Source organism: Chelonia mydas, chromosome 6, assembly GCF_015237465.2.
Source record: "Chelonia mydas isolate rCheMyd1 chromosome 6, rCheMyd1.pri.v2, whole genome shotgun sequence".
Lineage (NCBI taxonomy): Eukaryota > Metazoa > Chordata > Testudines > Cheloniidae > Chelonia > Chelonia mydas.
Window position 1 is genome coordinate 47,106,387 of NC_051246.2, and position 22,483 is coordinate 47,128,869.

The window sequence follows — 22,483 nt, forward strand, 5'->3', positions numbered from 1 at the left end:
ATGTCACAGAGGTAGCATTTGTAATGGCAGAAAGGCAAGGCTGAAAAAGTACAAATATCAGAAAGAATTAGAGAGGGAGAAGAGCCATGGTTCACAGAAGGTGAGATCACAGAGCTGGATGGGAAACTATTTTTCTGTCCCAACCTGAATCAGGATGAAAAGTTAAAATCGTAAAACTTTCCCCAAATGGATAACCCACAAACATTTTTGGATCAAGTCAATCAAAATGTTTTGTTCCAATAATTTTAAAATGTTCTGTGTTGGTTTGTGACTTTTTAGAAAAAAAATACCTGTTTTTAGTACTAACTAAATTTTTCAAACAAAAAGCCTTTCAAATGAAAAAACTAAACTTTTCATTTTAAAAATGCTGAAACATCCCATATCGACAATTTAAAAACTTTTCTTTCAAAATGTCTTTGAACCAGGAGAGTCGTCAAAACTGACCCTTTCCCAAGAACCATTTCAGTTTTGACAAATCAGAATTTTCCTATGAAAAAAATGTTTAGCTGGAAATTCCCAACAAGCTCTAGTCACATATGAAGATGTCTAGAAGTTTTTCACTGAATAATATTTTCAATGAAAAAATAGAAAAAAATCCAACTAAAATGTCTCTTATTGACCATTTCTAGTCTTTTATCCATCTGGCAGCAAGTACTAGATTCCAGAAAGAGACTTTGCTGTAGATTGTAAAAAGGATAAGAAACTATTGGGGATGAACCTATAGGCTTTTCTAGGTTGCACTATGGCTGCCAGCAGCCCTTGGGGGTTGTTCTATCAACTGGGGAGCCCCTGAGTATAAAGCCACAGCCCTTATCTCCAGGCCGTGAACAGAATAAAGTCACTACAGGATATGTTAAGTGCTTAGCAAGCTATCCCAGATCATTCAGTAATGACAAAAATTAAATATTTATTAATTTTGTAATTGTGCTGGTCATGAAGATTACTTAACAAGAAATCTTCTATTTCCACACAGCCAATTCAGGCTCAGGTTTTGTGGTGGGATTTTGTGTTTTTGTTTTTCTCAATATCGTATGTTCTTTCATGAGCCTTTGGAGGCCAGTTTTTCCAGTCTTAGGAGGTTAGCTTCAGTCAGACTGTTTAAATTGGTTCCTCATAAAAGTCAAACATAACTTTTTTAGTTTTTCCTAGATTTCAAATGTAAAATCAGAGATGAAGTTCTGTTTAGCTCCTGAGAGTTGCCAGGACTTCATGTTAGGCCAGCAGATTGTTTCTCAAATCATTCAAGACAAAAGCTAATTGAATTACTTCATTGTTGATGTCCAAGGCATTGTGGATTTTTTTTTAATGGCTGATGATTCAATACAACATTTCCATTAAATTATCAGAAGATGTAAAGGCTGTGGTTGTGTTTTAAAGGTCAAACTGCCCGATTCATTGGAGGCAATTAATACTCTTTCCTAGTGAAAAATTTCTAAATTATATCTGTGTTAGACAGATTCAAGAGAGGAATACTTAACGGCAACTCTAATGTTCCTAGTTAGCCTATTAGATGTGTTAAGTGAAACCTTATAACAGTTAATTAATAATATATGTTACATATAAGGGGACTATATTAACATTCATATAAATCTTTAATGGATTCTTAGTAACAAAATTCCTTTGAAATTGTTTTGGCTATTACATTCAGCTTTGTAAGCCATTTTAAATTATAATTAAGACACTCACTGTATTTGTTCATGTCATAAATATAAAGGGAAGGGTAAACCCCTTTAAAATCCCTCCTGGCCAGAGGAAAAATCCTCTCACCTGTAAAGGGTTAAGAAGCTAAAGGTAACCTCGCTGGCACCTGACCAAAATGACCAATGAGGAGACAAGATACTTTCAAAAGCTGGGAGGAGGGAGAGAAACAAAGGGTCTGTGTCTGTCGGTATGCTGCTTTTGCCGGGGATAGAACAGGAATGGAGTCTTAGAACTTTTAGTAAGTAATCTAGCTAGGTATGTGTTAGATTATGATTTCTTTAAATGGCTGAGAAAAGAACTGTGCTGAATAGAATGACTATTTCTGTCTGTGTGTCTTTTTTGTAACTTAAGGTTTTGCCTAGAGGGATTCTCTATGTTTTGAATCTAATTACCCTGTAAGGTATCTACCATCCTGATTTTACAGGGGTGATTCCTTTACTTCTATTTACTTCTATTTCTATTAAAAGTCTTCTTGTAAGAAAACTGAATGCTTTTTCATTGTTCTCAGATCCAAGGGTTTGGGTCTGTGGTCACCTATGCAAATTGGTGAGGATTTTTACCAAACCTTTCCCAAGAAGTGGGGTGCAAGGGTTGGGAGGATTTTGGGGGGAAAGACGTGTCCAAACTACGTTTCCCAGTAAACCCAGTTAGATTTGGTGGTGGCAGTGGATATTCCAAGGACAAAGGATAAAATTAATTTGTACCTTGGGGAAGTTTTAAGCTAAGCTGGTAAAAGTAAGCTTAGGAGGTTTTCATGCAGGTCCCCACATCTGTACCCTAGAGTTCAGAATGTGGGAGGAACCTTGACAGTTCATATCTTATAATATCATAAGACAGTGCTAGAAAAAAGTTACTGTAAACGTAAAATAGGCCTACTACCACAGAATATGCATAGACACATATATCCCTTGTTGCTTTGTATTAGTTGCACTTTCATTATTCTTAGCAGCAAATGGAACAATAAAATACTTTGGGCAGCCTGTCTGGGACCAAACATATGGGGATGTGTATGTTTATTTTTTGTAAAAGACAGTGTATCCAAACTGTAAGATGTTTAAAATTTAACAGAAAGTTTTACCTTATATTGGTTTTCCTATCCATTCCTATTGAACACGACTCTAATATTTTAGACAAAGTGATAAATAAAAAGTCTGTCCATCAATTATTTCAGTTGCCATTTGGCTAGTCATTATAAAAAGATACTAAGTAAAGCTCTTTGTCAAAACAACATTTTTAAAAATGTGTGAAATATAGGTAAAGTGACCTCAGTTTCTCTCTGGTTGTATGCCGGACACAGGAGGCATATTGGGGATGGAAGAAAGTGTGGCCAAAGCCTCTAGAGCAGTGGTTCTCAAACTAGGGCCACCACTTGTTCAGGAAAAGAACCTTGGCGGGCCGGGCCAGTTTGTTTACCTGCCGCGTCCGCACGTTTGGCCGATCGTCGCTCCCACTGGCTGTGGTTCACCGCTCCAGGCCAATTGGGGCTGTGGGAAGCGGCACGGGACAAGGGATGGGCTGGTCGCCTTTCCTGCAGCCCCCATTGGCCTGGAGAGCAAACCGCGGCTAGTGGGAGCCGCGATCGGCCGAGCCTGCGGACGCGGCAGTAAACAAACCGGTCCAGCCTGCCAGGGGCTTTCCCTGAACAAGCGGCAGCCCTAGTTTGAGAACCACTGCTCTAGAAGGCTATGGCAGACAGCAGAACTTAGAACAGCCAAGAAGTTGCTCTAAGTAACAGTGGGGACTATTTTGGACCTCAGCTGCTTTTGAGGATCCAAAGATGGCTTCAAGTGATCTTTTCATGTCCTTAGTCTTGTGCTGAGCATAGCCTGGACTGCACCCAAAGATCTGGATCCATTCGAGATTAAACACAATAAACTTGTATAGTATTTTTCATCTGCTGTTCTCATAGTGCTTTGCAACAATAAATAAATATAGCCCCACAGCATCCTTGTGAAGTACATTAGTTAGACGCATGGTGATGGGGCCTAGATATAGTGAAATAAGATACAGGTTAGAAATAAATCTATTATTGCCATAATAGACACAGTCTAGTTAAATGACTTCTCCAGAGTAAAGCTGTTAGTCAATCACAGTCAGGAAAAGAGACTGGGAATATCTGGCTCCCGGTCACCTCCTCACTCAACTGACCACACCTCTCATTCTAGAGTGTCAAGTGAAGACAAGGATACTGGATACAGCTGTGCAATTCTCAGCTAGGTTTTAGAATAGCAACTCCGCCTATCTACAGTTTTACACAATAGTATATTAAGGCAAAGAATGACATTCAAGCGGAATAATGGGGTTATTAATAAAGCTGAAGAAGGGAGGTCAGAGAGTCAGCTTGCCTTTTGAATTACTGGGCGTTATAAAGGTTATGACATTAAATATTCAAGAAAACTACAGTGTTTTAAGGATTTTGGTTAAATAATGTCAAGTGTTTTTTTTTCCAAATTCTTCTGGTTGCAGTTGGCTATAAAAACTATTTATCTATAAAGCTAATGTGCTAATAATGAAGACTTCTTTAAAACTAGCAATAAAACTAAACAGCTTTACCTTTTCGTTTAATGAATGCTGATATTAAACATTTTGTAGCACCTAAGGTCAACTCACAAAATCTTCCTTAAATTCATCACTGGAGCAAAAGAGCTACTCTCGTGTAAAGGAAGCGTTCTGAGGAAATGGAAGAGGCTTGTCTACATTGAAGTGACATCAGAAAACAGAGATAAAAGAAGTGATTTAAGACATGGGAAGAGCCACAATGAGCTTCCAAATCATTCTCAAGAAAGACAAAAAAAAAAAAAAGCTCACACAGCACACTGGGCTAATGTGCAGTAGGGGATGATGATGATTTCTACATAAAACACCAAGTTTTGATAGTAGTATTTATAAATATATCAGCAATCATCCTTTGCTAGAGCAAATTAAATGGCAGTGATGCTCTTTTTTTCTGTCCCCATTTCCACAACACTTACAGAGGAATTCTTTCTTCAGAATACAGAAAAAAACGCACATAAACTGAACCTGTTACAAATCTCAATGACCCCTCCCCTTATCCTCTCCTGAAACAATCACATTAATTCTTGAACTCCTTCTGCAGGAGTAGTAGAGGATTTTTCAAGCGACTTTAGGTCAAATTTTGTTCTTGAATTACTTGGAGATACCAGTCCAAGTAATGCAAGGAGGTTGCACATGCGCCTTTGAGAGCAAAACTTGGCCTTTTAGGTAGAAATCATCGATGGAGACAAACCAAAGCAGCCTGTATCTGGGGTCTTAATTTTGTCTTGGGTTAGTGCAGAAACATACGGTGAATGATGTGGAGAAAAAAAGGACTGGAAGATGGAGGTTTTAGTCTCCAGGTTAAAAGTATTTATGCACCCGATCCTGAAATCTTTATGCAGGCAAAACTACCAGTGAAACACCGGGGAGTCTTGCCTGAGTAAAGACCAGTCCTGAAGTCCTTAAATGAAAGATTATTAAATATTTATATAGTGCCATTAGTTTGCCTGGTGCTTTGTAGAAGTAAGAAGACACTTCCTCTGGATTTAACCATTTACTAAAAGAAATGGTGAACACATGACTGAGAGACCAGGACAAAAGACAAAGTGTGAAAGTAAATGGAGCACAGAGCTGTGCAGTACCTTGAAAGTGAAGGTGGTGAGTTCAAATGTGATACACAGAGACGCGGGGAGCCATTACAAAGAAGTGATTCTGGCTGTGGTGGGAGTGGGTGAGGAAGAGGTGTTGGATATGGTGAAAGAAAGTTGATTAGATTGTAAGTTCCTTTGGGCAGGGACTGTCTTCATTATGTATTTGCACAGTTCCTAGACCAGTGGGGGCCCTGATCACTGACTGGGGCCTCTAGGTGCCACCATAATAAAAATATTTAAATAACAATAATAATATAATTTCAACATGCTGGATAGATTAAAAAGGGAAATGGTGAGAGTCAGACACACTAGACGGACAGGGCAACTGTAGAGGAAGAAAAATTATATATTCAGATTTAGCTTTGTTAAGTTTGAAGGAGGAACAGGAGATCCAGAGGGAGATGTAAGTTTTGGAGAAAAGGAGGTCTGCAGCAATCAGCAGGTGGGATGAGAGAGAAAAAGCATGGATGAGGTCATCCTGGGGGTGAATACAGAGAAAAAAAGAGGACTTGGCCAAGGGAAACACCAACAGAGTTGGGGTGGATGATTCACAGACAGCAATAATGAAGAAGCAGTCAGCTAGGCAGAAGGAAAAACTGGGAAAGAATTCAGTCATGGACACAGAGTGGAGAAGAAATGGGTGGTTCATGGTGTCCATCTGGGATAAAGACAAAGTCACATTTTGTGTACCGAACTGTCAGATTCATTTCAAAAGCCCTTTGTTAAAAGCAAATGAACTAAAAGTAGCGTGGTATGTCCCTTGTTGTTGAAATCTGTTTCATTTCAAAAGAATGTTACTTGCTGAATGACACACATCATTCAGTCTAAGTGACGGGATTATTACAAACAAGAAATGTGTTGGTGCTCAATGCCATAATGTCATAGGCAATACATTTCAAGCTGTTGCTAAGAAAAGTAATTTTCAAAAATGAGGTTTTCCAACATGTTATGGTAACAGAGGTCATCCTGAGAAAAAAAATTATACACATTAGAAAAGTTTTCATTATATCACTACTCTCTCTTATTAGGATAAAAATAATCCCATAATTAAATTTGTATTGTTTTATTGTTCTTCATAGAAGAACGTGCGACTGCCTTGTGCAAAAAAGGTCAAAACCTGCATTTAAATTGGGATATTATGATAAATGATGTGAGCAGCCTTGGTTCTAATTTTAGCAAACACAAATGATTTTAAAAATCATTTGTTCTGATTTTGGATTTTTTCTTGACCTTCCACAAGGGGATATAGTTGAAATGATACTTTACTGTATTTGCTTAAATAACTGTAGCAGGATACTGGAAATAGCTGTTGTGTTGGGAAGATCTTCGAAATTATTACAAAATATGACTCAACAGTCACATTCTCCTTGGTATTTTTACTGTCACAGACATGGTCCCACCTAATCTCCTTGAAAAAAAGGACGAGCCAGAGCCTAAAAAACTGCTTATGCGGCCTTCGAGAAGCAATAGATGTGGTGTTGCCAACTGCAAGAGTTCAAACTTCAGGAATCAGAACCTCCAAAATCAAGAGATTACTCTTAAAAATAGATATGATTTTTAGCCAAACTATGTTTTTTGGTCAGTCTTCTAGTTTATTAATCCCCCTGCCCACACTCAATGAGCCTGTGACAATTACAGGTAGAAAATTCAACTTTAAATGCATAACAGATATGCACACAATAAATGCAGGCCCCATCTGCTCTGTGCATGTGGTCCCCAACTCTTTCTCATCGTTACTCAGGGTCCTGTTCCCTGAGTTCCCTGGCAGGTGCCCATTGCCTCCGCTCCCCCAAGCCTATGCCTTCCCATCCGAGGCAGAAACTAGAGCTTCTCTAGTGGCCGAAAGGGGAAACTGCAGCAGTTGAAGCAAAATTCCTGACAAAATCGTAATGCTTGTGATAATAGTACCCGTGTTGGTAATACTGTATATTACTAGAGAAAAATGAGCCACATGCTAGCCAAATCTGGGTTTTTCTAAACTGAGGCTTGGTACTTAGTATCCCTGTGTAGTGTTTCCTCCAAGTTGTCCTGTAGCGTTGGAAGGGTTAGTGTTTGCTCCTCTGGGCATGAAACTCTCAGGGATTTCAAATCCCTAAATTGCTGCGAGTCCTCAGATCACAGGACATCCACCAGGGCAGAAGGACTTTCTTTGCCAGGCAGTACATTTGGGAAAAGACACCATAGCATCAGCTAGTCAACTAATACATATCTTATTCCTTGAAATATCAATTTTGGGGTACATCTTGCAGATGTCTCCTCCATGACTCTGGCCCTGGAGGTACAGACTTTCTTTGCTTTTTGCTTTAAGCTTGTCTTGGATGTTGTAGGGGACACCATGACTTATGACAGCTAGCTATAGCCCCTTAGAGACCAAATATCAGCTAAGAATTGCTATAGGAAAGCAGAGCTCTGTTTCAGAATTTGAGAACTCTCACAGCTCAGGCTTAGTGACAGGATCTCTAGATGAGGCTCTCTTGCATCCACGGACTGTTCCTTAGGTTGTTTATTTGTAGTGGTAGATGCTCTGACCACTTACATACATTAGTAGTGGAAGTGTTATTTACAGTCGAAGCCTCTTTGATCAGAAAATATATTGATTTAGCTGAGACAATGTGTTTTCTTCCAGTTGTCCTTTATGAAGAAAAATAAATTCAATCAACCAGTGTTTCTTCTTTTTCTCCCAATTGTATCTCTTTTTTTGTTGCTTTTTTTAAAAGTATGTTAATTTTAGAGCTGGAGGAAATATGGCAATAGCAGCCCTGGCAATAGAAATTCTGGATTGATATTCCTGCCCTCCTGTTATCCCAGGAAGAAGTAAAAGGCAGAAATGGCAGTGCGAGCTTCTGCACGCTGTCCTGCCTACATATCTCCAACTCTGATTGAGTGTCCAGTTCAGTAATTGGGAAGAAAAGTCCACCCATGACTATTTAATTTTTATACTCTCTTAGACTGACAGTAAGGATGTGAATTACTTAGTAGGGTAATTTCTGGTATTTGAACTCTGTCTTGTCCATTAAAAATTGGATTCAAGATCACCAACTCATTTAACATATGACACCAAATGGAATTCATATTGTAATGTTTTCAATCACTGGATTTGAATAATTTCCATGACCTAAATGTGAGAATTTCTTTACTGACCAATACTCCAAGCTCCTGAGCTAGCCAACTCCACAGCTTGTAATTTTTATCGAGATAAATTTTCTCATATCAACAACCTCCACACAGACCAAATCTGTGGATAAAAATTAAGATATTCAATTCTTCCTGTTGGCTAGTGGCAAGAAAAGCAATCTTCTTGCCACATCCTCCTCCTTCCCCACCTTTTTGCCTGTGATAAGTTGATTCTCAAAACACTAGGAAGTGAGGTGCCAAAACCACCCTATAATATTGTAATAGTCAGCCATGGATACAAGTGTACAATCTACTCATTCATGCTCTCTAACAGGAACTAACACCAATTCCAGTGACTATTGTCCCTGTGTGGTACAGACCACACAATATACATTTTAATTTGTACGTGGTATATACATTTGACATTTTTAAAAAGCAATTTTTCAAGCTGGATGAGTAATCCTTTGAAGTTAAGGTATTTACCAGGCAAAGTGTCACATTTTCCCCTGAAGGTTAAGCTGACACTTATCAAAAGTGATAGGATTCATGAACATTTTTCCACTGAAGGTCCCTATCTTTATATTAAAAAAGGTACACACACACACACACACACACACACAATTAGTCTACAGTGTGAAAATGTGCATGAGAGTGTGAAGGAAAGGAAAAACGTACACATGTATATCTTGGGCTAGTTAGCTTGTAATAGGAAGACAAAGTCAAGGACTACATACATAGCAATGGATGGAATTATGAAAAGTCTTCCATAATATAATTCAGGTACAGAGAGTATAATTCTGGCCCAGGCTATGATTCTTTGACAACCTATTTCACAGTAGCAGATTTCAGTGATTTTATAATCACAGATAATGCACAGATTTATAATAATGGCTTGTCAATGGGTAGAACAACAGGACTGAGAACCATTATTTTCCCAGACATTTTCCCAGCATGTGCCAAGTGCAGAGAAATGTGAACAATGACTAAGGAAGAGGCAATATTGCTTTTCTTATTCAAACATACTCCTTTGGACAGATGTACAGAAGCCTACCTGTTCATGTCTGTAGACAGTATTACCATGGAAATACTGACATAACAAAATTTTATAAATAGCAATATGCAACAAATACAACATTTGCAACAATACAGAGAAAATCAGATATACATTAGTTTTTTTTTCAGAACCCAGAACTTAAAAAAAAAACTTCACTCCATTTTACACTGCTTTTATTTCCACTCCCCTCAAAATCTGCACTGCAGTCACGTCTGTAAAGCCAATGAGAGCTGGACAGTATCAGTCTGAAGTCTATGACACTACACCTAAATTAGCCAGATGGACGGTGGTCTTTTGACCTTATTACTAAGCATTATTGTTCTTGCATGATGGCAGAACAGCAATTGGTGAAGCAAAGCAGATATATAAAACTTTCACTGGTATAATAAAAAGAAAGAATCCTGCAGACATAGGATTTCAGGAAGGGGTTCTCCTAAGATCTCACAAACTAAACACGGTGGGGCTTGGTCTTTATGACCGCCAAGAAAATCTCAGGATACTGCAAGAAGCAGAGTAAGGGGTTCTCTTTCTTCTAAAGTAGCACTGAAACAGTAATCCCCTATGGTGTTATTAAAAGGCATAGTGTTTGTTCCCGGAGATGCTGTTCATAAAATATCAGGGTTGGAAGAGACCTCAGGAGGTCATCTAGTCCAACCCCCTGCTCAAAGCAGGACCAATCCCCATCTAAATCATCCCAGCCAGAGCTTTGTCAAGCCTGACCTTAAAAACCTCTAAGGAAGGAGATTCCACCACCTTCCTAGGTAACCCATTCCAGTGCTTCACCACCCTCCTAGTGAAAAAGATTTTCCTAACATCCAACCTAAACCTCCCCCACTGCAACTTGAGGCCATTACTCCTCGTTCTGTCATCTGCCACCACTGAGAACAGTCTAGATCCATCCTCTTTGGAATCCTCTTTCAGGTAGTTGAAAGCAGCTATCAAATCCCCCCTCATTCTTCTCTTCTGCAGGCTAAACAATCCCAGTTCCCTCAGCCTCTCCTCATAAGTTATGTGCTCCAGCCCCCTAATAGTTTTTGTTGCCCTCTGCTGGACGCTTTCCAATTTTTCCACATCCTTCTTGCAGTGTGGGGCCCAAAACTGGACACAGAACTCCAGATGAGGCCTCACCAATGTTGAATAGAGGGGAATGATCATGTCCTTCGATCTGCTGGCAATGCCCCTATTTATACAGCCCAAAATGCTGTTGGCCTTCTTGGCCACAAGGGCACACTGCTAAATCATGTCCAGCTTCTCATTCACTGTAACCCCTAGGTCCTTTTCTGCAGAACTACTGCCTAGCCATTCAGTCCCTAGTCTGTAGCGGTGTAGCTTGGATTCTTCCGTCCTAAGTGCAGGACTCTGCACTCGTCCTTGCTGAACCTCATCAGATTTCTTTTGGCCCAATCCTCTAATTTGTCTAGGTCCTCTGTATCCTATCCCTACCCTCCAGCATATCTACCACTCCTCCCAGTTTAGTGTCATCTGCAAACTTGCTGAGGGTGCAGTCCACGCCATCCTCCAGATCATTAATGAAGATATTGAACTGTTCTTTTGCATGAGAAGGTTGTGACCACGCATGCTCATTAAAAACTGCATGAATAATTATTAGAGACTCCATGTCCTCATCAAATTTCTAATTGGATAATTATATTCAGCCTACTGAAATTACTCTGCAGCTTTAATTCGACGCAAAGATTCACTAAATCCTTGTTTAAAATTCTGAACTGATTATGCATGTATACAGCTGCCATATCCCACTTTACAGATGGCTGCATTTTACAATGGGTGAAGTGATTCCTATATACAGTTTAGGAAAGTATTTTATGATCCTTTGGAATGAATACACTCTATGTATTCTCAGTTATTTCTTTGTAAATCTCAAATAACTCTATTGAAACCAACAGTTTTTCCTAGATTTGCACAATTCAATATGAGGGAAAATATGACTCTATAAATATAAATTAAGATAATTGTTGTTCACTGTTATTATTTATCATAGTAAGATCCTTACACTCTGCAGAGATTAGGGGCTAGATCCACAAAGGGATTTAGGTGCCTAACTGCTAAATCTAAAATTTAGATATTCACCTCCCCATACACACACATAGCTGCTGCCTAACTCTGTAAATACCTAAATTCCCTAGGAACCTAAGTTTCCACCAACAAAGTCTGCTAGGTGCCTATTGGGCATGTAAGCAGCTGCCTAAATCCTGGAGCAAAGTGCCAATTCAGACCTACACCCTGATAAGACCCTCAAATTAGATATTTCCCCACTTATCTTTCCTGCTGACCTGATCTGATGGGTGTGCTCATAAGTTGCCTGAGAGTAGACATACGAGATTGAACCCTGCAGAAAACACAGGCACTGGAGGAGAATCAATATCAAAGACAGGGTTCGAACCCATGTTTTCCCAGCTCTAGATCCAAGCTCAAGTCCACTAGATCTTATTGTCTCATTTTTTCTTCCATGCAGCACCCATATGCCTCGCACATTCTCCGAAGCCCAGTGTGCTTTCCTTGGGATCACTCGTAAAGAGCCACCTCTTCTGCATGGCCCCCAAATGTAATCAATCAGCAAACCAAGAAAAACAAAGAGAGATTCCCTTCCTTTGGGCCTCCCACTGCATCTTGTGTTTCTAAGTCTATCACCTATATGGAAGACATGGTGGGCACAAATTTTCTTGCCATTTAGTCGTGTACATCATCAAACACAATTTTCAGTGCCTGGCAATTAATTATAAAACCAATATGAATTAATGTAATCAATTATTGTATTCACAAACCCACCTTCCTCCATTTAACAGCAGAGACAGAATTTTGTTCACCAGCAAGAAAAGTAGCTGTTTTCCAACTTTTTAAAAGTAACATTAGTGACATCAGAAATAGGCTTAGAATTATCTTTAAATTCATCCTAATCTTTCAATGAATTTAAAATCCTTGTTAGTTCCACTTCGATGGTCTTACAGGACAAATGATCAAAACTGTTTTTTAAAAAAATAAATAGGGGAAAATTATACCTTGGTGTTTGTCACTTGAAATGGAAATTTTGAGCCATTTGTAACTTGGGATGTCAGCTTCTCAGTTGGTTTTGAAGGGATTATATTCGTAGCGGGAGGTTGATTGTGCAGAACGGAAGACAGGCAGAGTTGTACAGTCTCCTTCAGAGCTTTCAGCTGTGACTCCTGGGAAAATGAGAAGTCATCAGCTTTTAAAGATAGGCTACAGTGAACAGTGTAGCTTGTTTTCTTTCTGCTCTGAATCAAACACTTGGCAACAGCTGTAGGAATCTTTTTCTTATTAAAGCAGGAAATTAAAGCAATTTAATTCACCCTTTACATAACTGCCGGGTGGGTTACAGTATATACACAGCACATCAAACAGACTGGGAAAGTCATAGTAAACTCTCCTCTATTCTCATACAACTTTACCAGGATATCTTATTCTAGAGCATTTTTTAAAGACTACTAATATTAAAAGGAACTAAGGTGTAATCTACCAAACATCAGGGTTGTAACAGCCTTTGTTTTTAGGATTGCTAGAGAGAAAGAGACATTCATTTGTGTGTTTTATAAACACACACACATATATGTGGGTATGTAGTTTTGTGTCACTCGTTCAGGATACTCAGTATTTCTGCAGAAGTGTATTTATTGTGACAGAAAGATCCTCTCTCTCAGATGCAATTATGCTGTCACATAGTTAATAATATATCCATAATTTGGTTTGGATTGGGAAATTTTAAAATTACCATGGTCCAGATCAAAACAAAAAACACTCAGGATCCAAGAATTGTGAATAGTAAAATGAGCTGCTGTTCTCAAAATATTTAGGAGGCACTTCCTATAATTATACCGGGAGTTATGGTATAATTATAGGGACTGCCTCCTACATATTGAGAGAACAGCAGCTCATTTTACCATTCACAATTCTTGGATCCTGAGTGATATTTTTTTAATAAAGAAAGAGAGAAAGTTAAATATCCCATTTAGATAGAAATACTGAGTCCTGAATGAGTGGCACAATACTCCAAAAGAGTTATGGTATAACAGTCTTATTGAAAGGGATGCAGACCACTCTCTTATAAACTAATGAAACTGTCCAACTGATGTGCTGTAAGCAAAGAGAGGAAGCATTTCCCAATGGGTAGGGCTCTAGCCTGGGATTTGGGAGACCTTGGTTCAGTTCCCTGCTCTCCCAAAGGCTTCCTTGTGTGAACTCGGGCAAGTCACTTAGCCTCTCTGTGCCTCAGTTCCCTCCATGTAAAATGGGGTTAATAGCACTTCCCTTCCTCAAAGGAGTGTTGTGAGGATAAATACACTAAAGATTATGAGGTGCTCAGATACTATGATAATGGGGGCCAGATAAGTACCATATATCGATAGTTCCAAACATACAGTAACATGTAAAATAGAGAGAGAAAGAAAGGGCCACATTACATTACAGGTGCATCTAAAGTAATTTAGCTGCTTATATCTAGTGCAATTCAGCATGCCTTTAGCACTGCTAAGCCAAATAACCAATAACAAACGTCCTGAGATTTTTTTCCCATTTTTTATATCCTGATAACTATGATGTGTTATCTATTAGAGAAGAATAGAACTGAATTATCAGTCCCACCTTGCTTCCACCGAATTAGAATCTAGAGATAAATCCCATAAACGGATCTGTCTGGTACCTAGGAAAGCACAACTTCGGTTTTATTCAAGAGAAAAAACACCAGTATGAAAACTACCCAAGGGTGTGACGCAAAAGCACTATTCATATCAGAAAGAGGATAATCACAGAAACAAGAGATGGACAGAAGATTAAAAGGAAAGAAAAAATAGGAAAAAACAGAATAGTTTTCCTGTTTCCTTATGGTGGGGAAAAATCTGTAACTCAGTGCAGTGATTGTGTAGGCTTGCCAGAGTAAGTAAATAAAAATCATCCAATAGGAAAGCAGTAGGAGATCAATGATTGTTCCTCCACATACCCCAAAAGCATCTGAGGGAGGCAAATCCATTGTGCAACACTCCACAACCAATAACTGGCCTGCACAGCTACCTGGGTGCCCTGAGGGAAGAATACCATGCAATCTCAAGGGATAGCTTAGTTTGTACATTTCCTCTACACTTCCAGGAGGTGAGAGATGGACTTGGCTCAATAATTCCCATGGGGTTATATACATCTGCACTACATCATGCTTGGGACTGTGCTAAACGCTAAAATCTAGCCCAAAAGTTGATCAAGTATCAACATCTCTTTGTCGCAAGGTAACCTTAGAATTCGGCTTGATATGAGTTTCTCAGACAGTTTACTTTTAATCTTATTGATCCCAATCTTGAAAACTCTACATTTGAGTTTAATTTTATGCACTGATTCGTTCCATTGACTTCAGCGGGACTGTTTCGAGTACATTAAGTGCATGTGTAAGTCTTTGCAGAACTGTGTCTTAATTTGTATTTCTTTGTCAAGTTACACTGAAGTGTCCATAGCGAATAGAGCTAAACACGTTTATAGCACCCAGATAAATTCTTACTTTGTCAAGGGCGGCTTTTTCCAGCTTGTCTTTTGCAATTGCTAACTTTTGCTCCAGGTCTGTGAGCTGTTGGGCCTGTGGGAATAAAAAAAAAAGTAGTTGATATAATTTACAATACAATCATTTCCCCAGTCGTTTTGCATGCTAGGCCTGAGAGCGAGGAAAGTGTTTAACTTTGCAGATTAAAGTTAAAATTACTTGTCAGATGACCAAGCCCCAAGGGATATTTTTTACTGAGAAAATGTGGCTTTTTATGTGGGAACTGGGCTCAGTCCTGCCCTGTTTATGTCAATGGAAGTTTAGTCATTAACTTCAGTGGCAGTAGGAAAAGTCCCCATGTGTTCTGAAGAATTTAGAAATCCCAACGTAGAGCACTTTTTGTAAAAATTGAAGTGTGCTTATAGTTTTTGTTCCTTGGCTAGTCTTGTATTCCTAACCATTCAGACTCTCTCCGCTAAACTGGAAATTACACTACACACAACACAGGCACAAACAGCCATGCATACATACTGTGACAGGCTTCAGGGCCTACTCCCTGGTAAACATGGAGTTAACTCCAGCTCTGCTTCTCCCTCCTATTTTGTATGGCACTCAAAGGAAGGGCTATAGGAATGGCTGTTTTTGAGACATTGTAGAGTCCAAATCCAGGGGCCCAGGCTAGACCCCACACTGGAGGAGTTTTCTCAAGGAAGAGACCTTGGTAATTTAGACAAATGTTTTGTGTGTGCAGTCATTCCACTGGCTTACATTTACAACAGTCTACCTGAGTTTCCTGAATTAACAGCAGGGAGTGATTTCCCGCCCCGGAACTCACAATAATTCAATAGAATTTTCCCTGAAGAAAAAGAAATTTCTAGTAGGGAACTGAACTTTTAAGGAGTTAAGAATCCCTAGCTTCCTATGGCTGTGCCACCTATAATGTAATAGCACATACTATGTAACTAAAGAGTTGTGGGGTTTTGTTTTTGTTTTATTGTTTTACTTGCAAATATAAATAGCTCTGTAGTTATTTTCAATGTTTATGAAGGAGAAGGGAGGAAAGGACATTGGACCAGATGGCTGTCTTTTCCATCTGAAACTGTAATGAGGCATTGTACATTTTTTGCATATAAATAGATCTGCAAGGTTCTAACTCATCAGTCAAAGGACATCACATTTTAGGCCTTTGTAAATGTTTACTCAAACAACCAATTGCTAAAATATATTGCTATTTTTCCCCAGAGATACCACAGGGCAGATGTCTGACTTACCTACTTCCTACCCTGCTAAAGTTTTTGTGTGTGATATTTTTCTATTTTATTATTTGGTAGACTTTGACTATGCTGAAGGTGGTTGAACAACGGAAAATTAACTGAATGTCATGTACAGAATTAAAAGCAAAAAGTTATATTAAATATATAGTTTGAAATGTCTGATAAACTAACAAAAGTCATAACAGTCAGAGTCATGGCCCTCCACTCTCCTGCTGATGTGAAGAAAAGGCACTTGTTCATATCTAAACTCCTATGGTTTGTTATGTAGTCACAATTGGACAGGACTGATGAGCCCCTCTCTCTTGACCTGGATTCTGAGACACAACATTGTGCATCAGCTCAAAAGTAGACGGTGACTCGTTACACTGGCAAGGATTGCAGTTGGGGGGCTCTTAAAACCAGGTATGACTGTTATGGTTCAGCTGTTGGGTATAAGTTAATGCTCTTGATTTATGACTGTAAACCTTCTGGGGCTCCTGGGCTCTTTCTGTTCTGTGTTTGTATAGTTCCTAGCACAATAATGCCCTGGTCCATGACTGAGGCTCCTAGGCACTAACATAACAGAAATAAATATCAATATTAATATCAATACGATGACGATGAAGAAGAACAAGGAGCAGCTTCAGCAAAAGAACCCAAGCTCCACCCCTGAGTGTTATCACCCATCCGGGTGCCTGCCATTTGGTCATGAAAAAAGAGGCCTGAATTGCTCATGTGGCCAAAAGGAGATTAGGCTGACATTTATTGGCTATTCCTGGCAGCCATGTTAGCATGATCTAGCGGTATGTCTATATTTCAAGCTAGGGGGCATGAGTCCCAACACAGGGAGACATACCGGTGCTAGCTCTCATCAAGTTTTCATGCTAAAAATAGAATGTAGCTGTGAGACAGGCTAGCAGCCTTGAGTATATACTCATGTGGGACCCTAGGTACATACTCAGGGTGGGTAACCCATCCAACTGCCCCTGTATTTTGAGCATGTTAGCTTGATTAGAGCTGCTGCAGGTATATCTCCTTGAACTGGGAATCACACCCGAACTGGAAGTGCTAAACTGCCTGAGGGATGAATTTGGAGAAGCACTTGCAATGGTGGCGGGTTGGGCACAGAAGGACATTATGTGGACAATGAGGACCTCCATACATGTTGCGGGGAGGATCAGACAAAGACAATACTGATGTCTGCTCTGGACTATGTATCCCGATGATGTGCACCTCTCAGATATAGTAGGTACTATTCCCTCCCCCACCCCATTTTTTCCCTTACAGCTCTAATTTTCAATATAAACATACTATCATGGATTGAGAGGAGGTTGCCAGATTTGTTGATGGAATACAGCAGCTAAACTCAAGGCTAGTAGCATTGTGGAGGTGTGCGTTGGCTGCAGAACGTGGGGGTGGCTTGGGTCTCCACAGTGGCTGTGAAAGTGAGTTAATGAATTACTTGTGAATTAGGAATCAACTCTCACCCTGAACTGGAGTTGGATCTAGAGAAATACCTGAGATCAAGCTATGAAGCTCAGGGGTAACTTGTATAGAAGCTTGCAAGGGGCTCTGGGTTTACCTAGACTGTTTAGACTTTGAACAGTTAAGCTGCTCAAGATTTGGGTATCGGAAGATTTGCTTCCAATCCTCTGTTAGCATTAACTCTAGATATTCTTGCTGTTCATATGAACATGGTGATGAGTTTAGCTGGTTGTTGCCTCCCCGCATCTTCTCTGATGCCAAGTGAGGAAGTCCTCAGGTGTTTGTTGTTACAATAAAGTTGTGACCATTTGGTCAAAAATCTACTTTTTGTGTCTGTCCTCACTGATGCCAGCCATTCACAATCCTGACCTGGGAGGTAATGAATCCAATAGATTATAATGACTTTAAAGTCATAGCGTGTCAGGCCAGAACGGACCACCAATCTAACCTCCTTTATATCACAGGCCACCAATACCACTCAGCACCCACACACTAAACCCCACAACTTAAATCAGACCAAAGTATTACAGCCCACAGGAGACTAAACTATTATGTGTCATAAGAAGAGAATAGGAGGTACTGAGGTGCACTAGTGCCAAAGTTTCCTGCATTGGCAGGGAAATGATTGAGTGAGATACACCCAGCTATCCTGGCAAGTGACCTGCACCCATGTGCTGCAGAAGAAGGAAAAAAAACCCTCTCAAGATCAGTGCCAATCTTATCTGAGAAAAAATTCCTTCCCGGCCTCACATATGGCAACCAGTTAGAACCTCAGCATGTGAGCAAGAACCAGTGAGCCAAGCATGTGAAAGAAAGAAAGAATGCTCAGTGTCACTTCAGAGCCCTGGCCTTCCCCATCCAGTCTCATCTCAAACCAGGCCATCAGAGAAGGAGATTAAAACAAAACAACCCAGAATACACTGGAGCGGGGCACGGAAAAATCCCTTCCTGACCCCTGCAAGTGAAACCCCCAAAGCGTGAGCTTTTAGGGACATAAGATGGAAACTGGAAGTGAACCTCCAGCTGATGATCTCCACCACCTACCATCACATGTAACTCTTTCATATAATTGTACTTGTAAGTTTGCCCAGCTCTCTCTTACCAGCTCTGTGGTCCTCTGTCAGGACCAGTCTTCTGTCTGGCTTCCTGGAGGATTTCTCTCTCCTGCAGCCTGTCCACCATCCTTTGCCTGGGCTTCTGAGCTCCTCCAGGCAGTATGTGTGGCAGATCTGGAGGGGCAGGGCTACCTTGGCTCAGTATTGCCCTTTAACAACTTCAGACCCAGGGGGGGTTTGAATATCCCATCACACATCCCTAATGCATTAATAGAAAGCAATCATATCCCCTGTAAACCTTCTTTATGCTAGACTAAACAAGCCAATCTCTCCCAGTCTCCTCCATTCCCCTGATCATCCTATACTTGTTCTCTGCACCTGTTTAAATTAATCTTTCTTGAATATGAGTGACCAGAATTGCACACAGTATTCCAAATGAGGTCTCATCAGTGCCGTGTACAATGGCATTAATACTTCTCTATCTCTATTAGAAATGCTTTCCCTGATGCATCCTAGGATTTTTCACAGCTACATCACATTGGTGGCTCATAGTCATCTGTGACTAACCCACAAACCCAGGTCTCTTTCCTTCTCTCTCGCTTCCAACTGATGGACCCTCAGCTTTTAGCAGAAATTCTTATTATTAGACCCTGAGCGTCTGACCTTCACTTCGTACTATTGAACTTCATCCTATTTCTATTACTCCAGTCTTCAAAGTCATTCTGTATGATGTTCCAATCCTCCTCTGTATTGACAATGCCTCCCAACTCATTTCATCATCAAATTTCATTAGTGTACTCCTACTCTTTGTGCCAAGATCATTAATAGAAATATTCAATAAGGTTAGTCCCAAGACACATCCTTGATGAACTCCACTAGCAACACCCTCTGGTCTGATAATTCACCTTTCAGCACAATCAGATGCCTTCTTTACCTTAGAGAATTCCTCATTTGCCTTACAGTTCATGTACTGATCCCCATCTTCTCCAATTTAACTAATACTTCTCCATGAGGCATTATGTCAAATGCTTTACTGAAGTCCAAGTGCACTAGATTTCCCTTATCTAAAAAAATCAGTTATTTTCCCAAAGAAGGAAATCAGTTTAATTGGGCATGATCTACCCGTGGTAATCCCATGTTGCATTACACCCTCTTTTCCTCCATGCATTTAATTATTCTTTCCTTCCCAGTTTGTTCTAAAGCCTTGCATACTACTGAGGTCAGACTTACATGTCTACAATTGCCTAGATCACTTTTGTTCCCTGTCCTAATTATAGATATGATATTAGCTATTTTCCAGTCAGATTGTACTACCCTCAGATAGATAGATTTATGAACAATCCTTGCTACTGGACTAAAAATATCATGTTGTAAGGATCGGCAGGACACAAACCCAGATCAGCAGAGTGACCAGGCAACTGACACCTCCAAACTGCCGGTTGGCCGCAGCAGTAACCCAGCCACTCCTTGCGACCTGCAATTCATGTACACTATGAGAAGTCCTGTCCACAACACCTGATTGGCAGCCATGCTGGAGGCTCCAGTTGGCCCCTTGACACTGTATAAGTCTACAGGGTGTAGAAGGAAGTATCCAGGTATCAACACGGATCCCCAGCAAGCTACCATAACCAATACTGCTTCTCTGCTTCCAAAGTCCCAGCATCGATTTTGGCTCTGATTTGGATTCTGACCCTCATTCTGGACCCAAAACCCTGGCACAGGTTCTGACCTCTGGTACTGAACTGGCCTGTAAGTCTGACCTCAAGCCACTTGAGTCCCACCCCAGGACCCTTCCTGGCATGTCTCAAAGGGCACCAGAAATGCCTTAATGGGTTGATCAAACCCAGGAGGAACTCCCCACATTGAGAGCACAAGTGTTGCAGCTCTTGTCAGAGAACCAGACCCTGCAGATGCAGATTACTCAGACACATGACAAAAACACTGCACAGTGGACTCAACTGGCACAGTATGCTGCCACTAACCAGTCTCTGACGGAGCAGACCACCTGGCTTTAAGGTGAGAATATTGTACTCTTGACATGTGTCGTGCCATGACAGACACCCAGCTCCCCAAATAAGGGGCTGACAGTTCACACCCATGTACACTTCAGCAGAGACTAACAATTCAGGGGGTTTCTTAATCAATGTTATTTGCAGTTCCTCCACTGCTCCATGTCCTATCCCATTGATCAAGCTAAGGTAGGATTTGTAATTAGCCTCTTAACAGAAGAAGTGTTAGACTGAACCACATCCCTGTTAGAACAAGGAAGCCCAGTACTGATGAACTGAGACACCCAGTTGGCAGCCAGTATCAAGCAGAGTGTCCAAGGGGTCTGTCCTGGGGCCGGTTTTGTTCAACATCTTCATTAATGATCTGGATGATGGGATGGATTGCACCCTCATCAGGTTCACAGATGACACTAAGCTGGGTGGGGAGAGGTAGATACACTGGAGGGTAGGGACAGGGTCCAGAGATATCTAGACAAATTGGAGGATTCCAACAGTATTCTTGTCAGCAAGTTAAAGAAGTATGGGCTGGATGAATGCACTATAAGGTGGGTAGAAAGTTGGCTAGATTGTTGGGCTCAATGGGTAGTGATCAATGGCTCCATGTCTAGTTGGCAGCCGGTGTCAAGTGGAGTGCCGCAGGGGTCAGTCCTGGGGCCGGTTTAGTTCAATATCTTCATAAATGATCTGGAGGATGGTGTGGATTGCACTCTCAGCAAATTTGCGGATGATACTAAACTAGGAGGAGTGGTAGATACGCTGAAGGGCAGGGATAGGATACAGAGGGACCTAGACAAATTGGAGGATTGGGCCAAAAGAAATCTGATGAGGTTCAATAAGGATAAGTGCAGGGTCCTGCACTTAGGACGGAAGAACCCAATGCACCGCTACAGACTAGGGACCGAATGGCTAGGCAGCAGTTCTGCGGAAAAGAACCTAGGGGTGACAGTGGACGAGAAGCTGGATATGAGTCAGAAGTGTGCCCTTGTTGCCAAGAAGGCCAATGGCATTTTGGGATGTATAAGTAGGGGCATAGCGAGCAGATCGAGGGACGTGATCGTCCCCCTCTATTTGACATTGGTGAGGCCTCATCTGGAGTACTGTGTCCAGTTTTGGGCCCCACACTACAAGAAGGATGTGGATAAATTGGAGAGAGTCCAACGAAGGGCAACAAAAATGATTAGGGGTCTGGAACACATGACTTATGAGGAGAGGCTGACGGAACTGGGATTGTTTAATCTGCAGAAGAGAAGAATGAGGGGGGATTTGATAGCTGCTTTCAACTACCTGAGAGGTGGTTCCAGAGAGGATGGTTCTAGACTATTCTCAGTGGTAGAAGAGGACAGGACAAGGAGTAATGGTCTCAAGTTGCAGTGGGGGAGGTTTAGGTTGGATATTAGGAAAAATTTTTTCACTAGGAGGGTGGTGAAACACTGGAATGCGTTACCTAGGGAGGTGGTAGAATCTCCTTCCTTAGAAGTTTTTAAGGTCAGGCTTGACAAAGCCCTGGCTGGGATGATTTAATTGGGGATTGGTCCTGCTTTGAGCAGGGGGTTGGACTAGATGACCTCCTGAGGTCCCTTCCAACCCTGATATTCTATGATTCTATGATTGGGCTAAAATAAATCTGATGAGGTTCAACAAGGACAAGTGCAGAGACCTGCACTTAGG

The 22,483-nt window shown here is 40.7% G+C and overlaps 1 protein-coding gene across 4 annotated transcripts in view; it reads right to left on the reverse strand.

The window, feature by feature from the left end:
* The window catches only part of LUZP2 (leucine zipper protein 2), a 329,631-nt gene that overhangs the window by 68,472 nt on the left and 238,676 nt on the right, over positions 1–22,483 (reverse strand). For all 4 annotated transcript variants that reach the window (XM_007067922.4, XM_043549073.1, XM_037899935.2 and 1 more), the window contains 2 exons: positions 15,035–15,109; positions 12,534–12,698 (listed from right to left, as the gene is read on the reverse strand). In XM_007067922.4, coding sequence (XP_007067984.2) covers positions 12,534–12,698; positions 15,035–15,109 — 240 coding nt within the window. The remainder of the gene's footprint in view (positions 1–12,533; positions 12,699–15,034; positions 15,110–22,483) is intronic.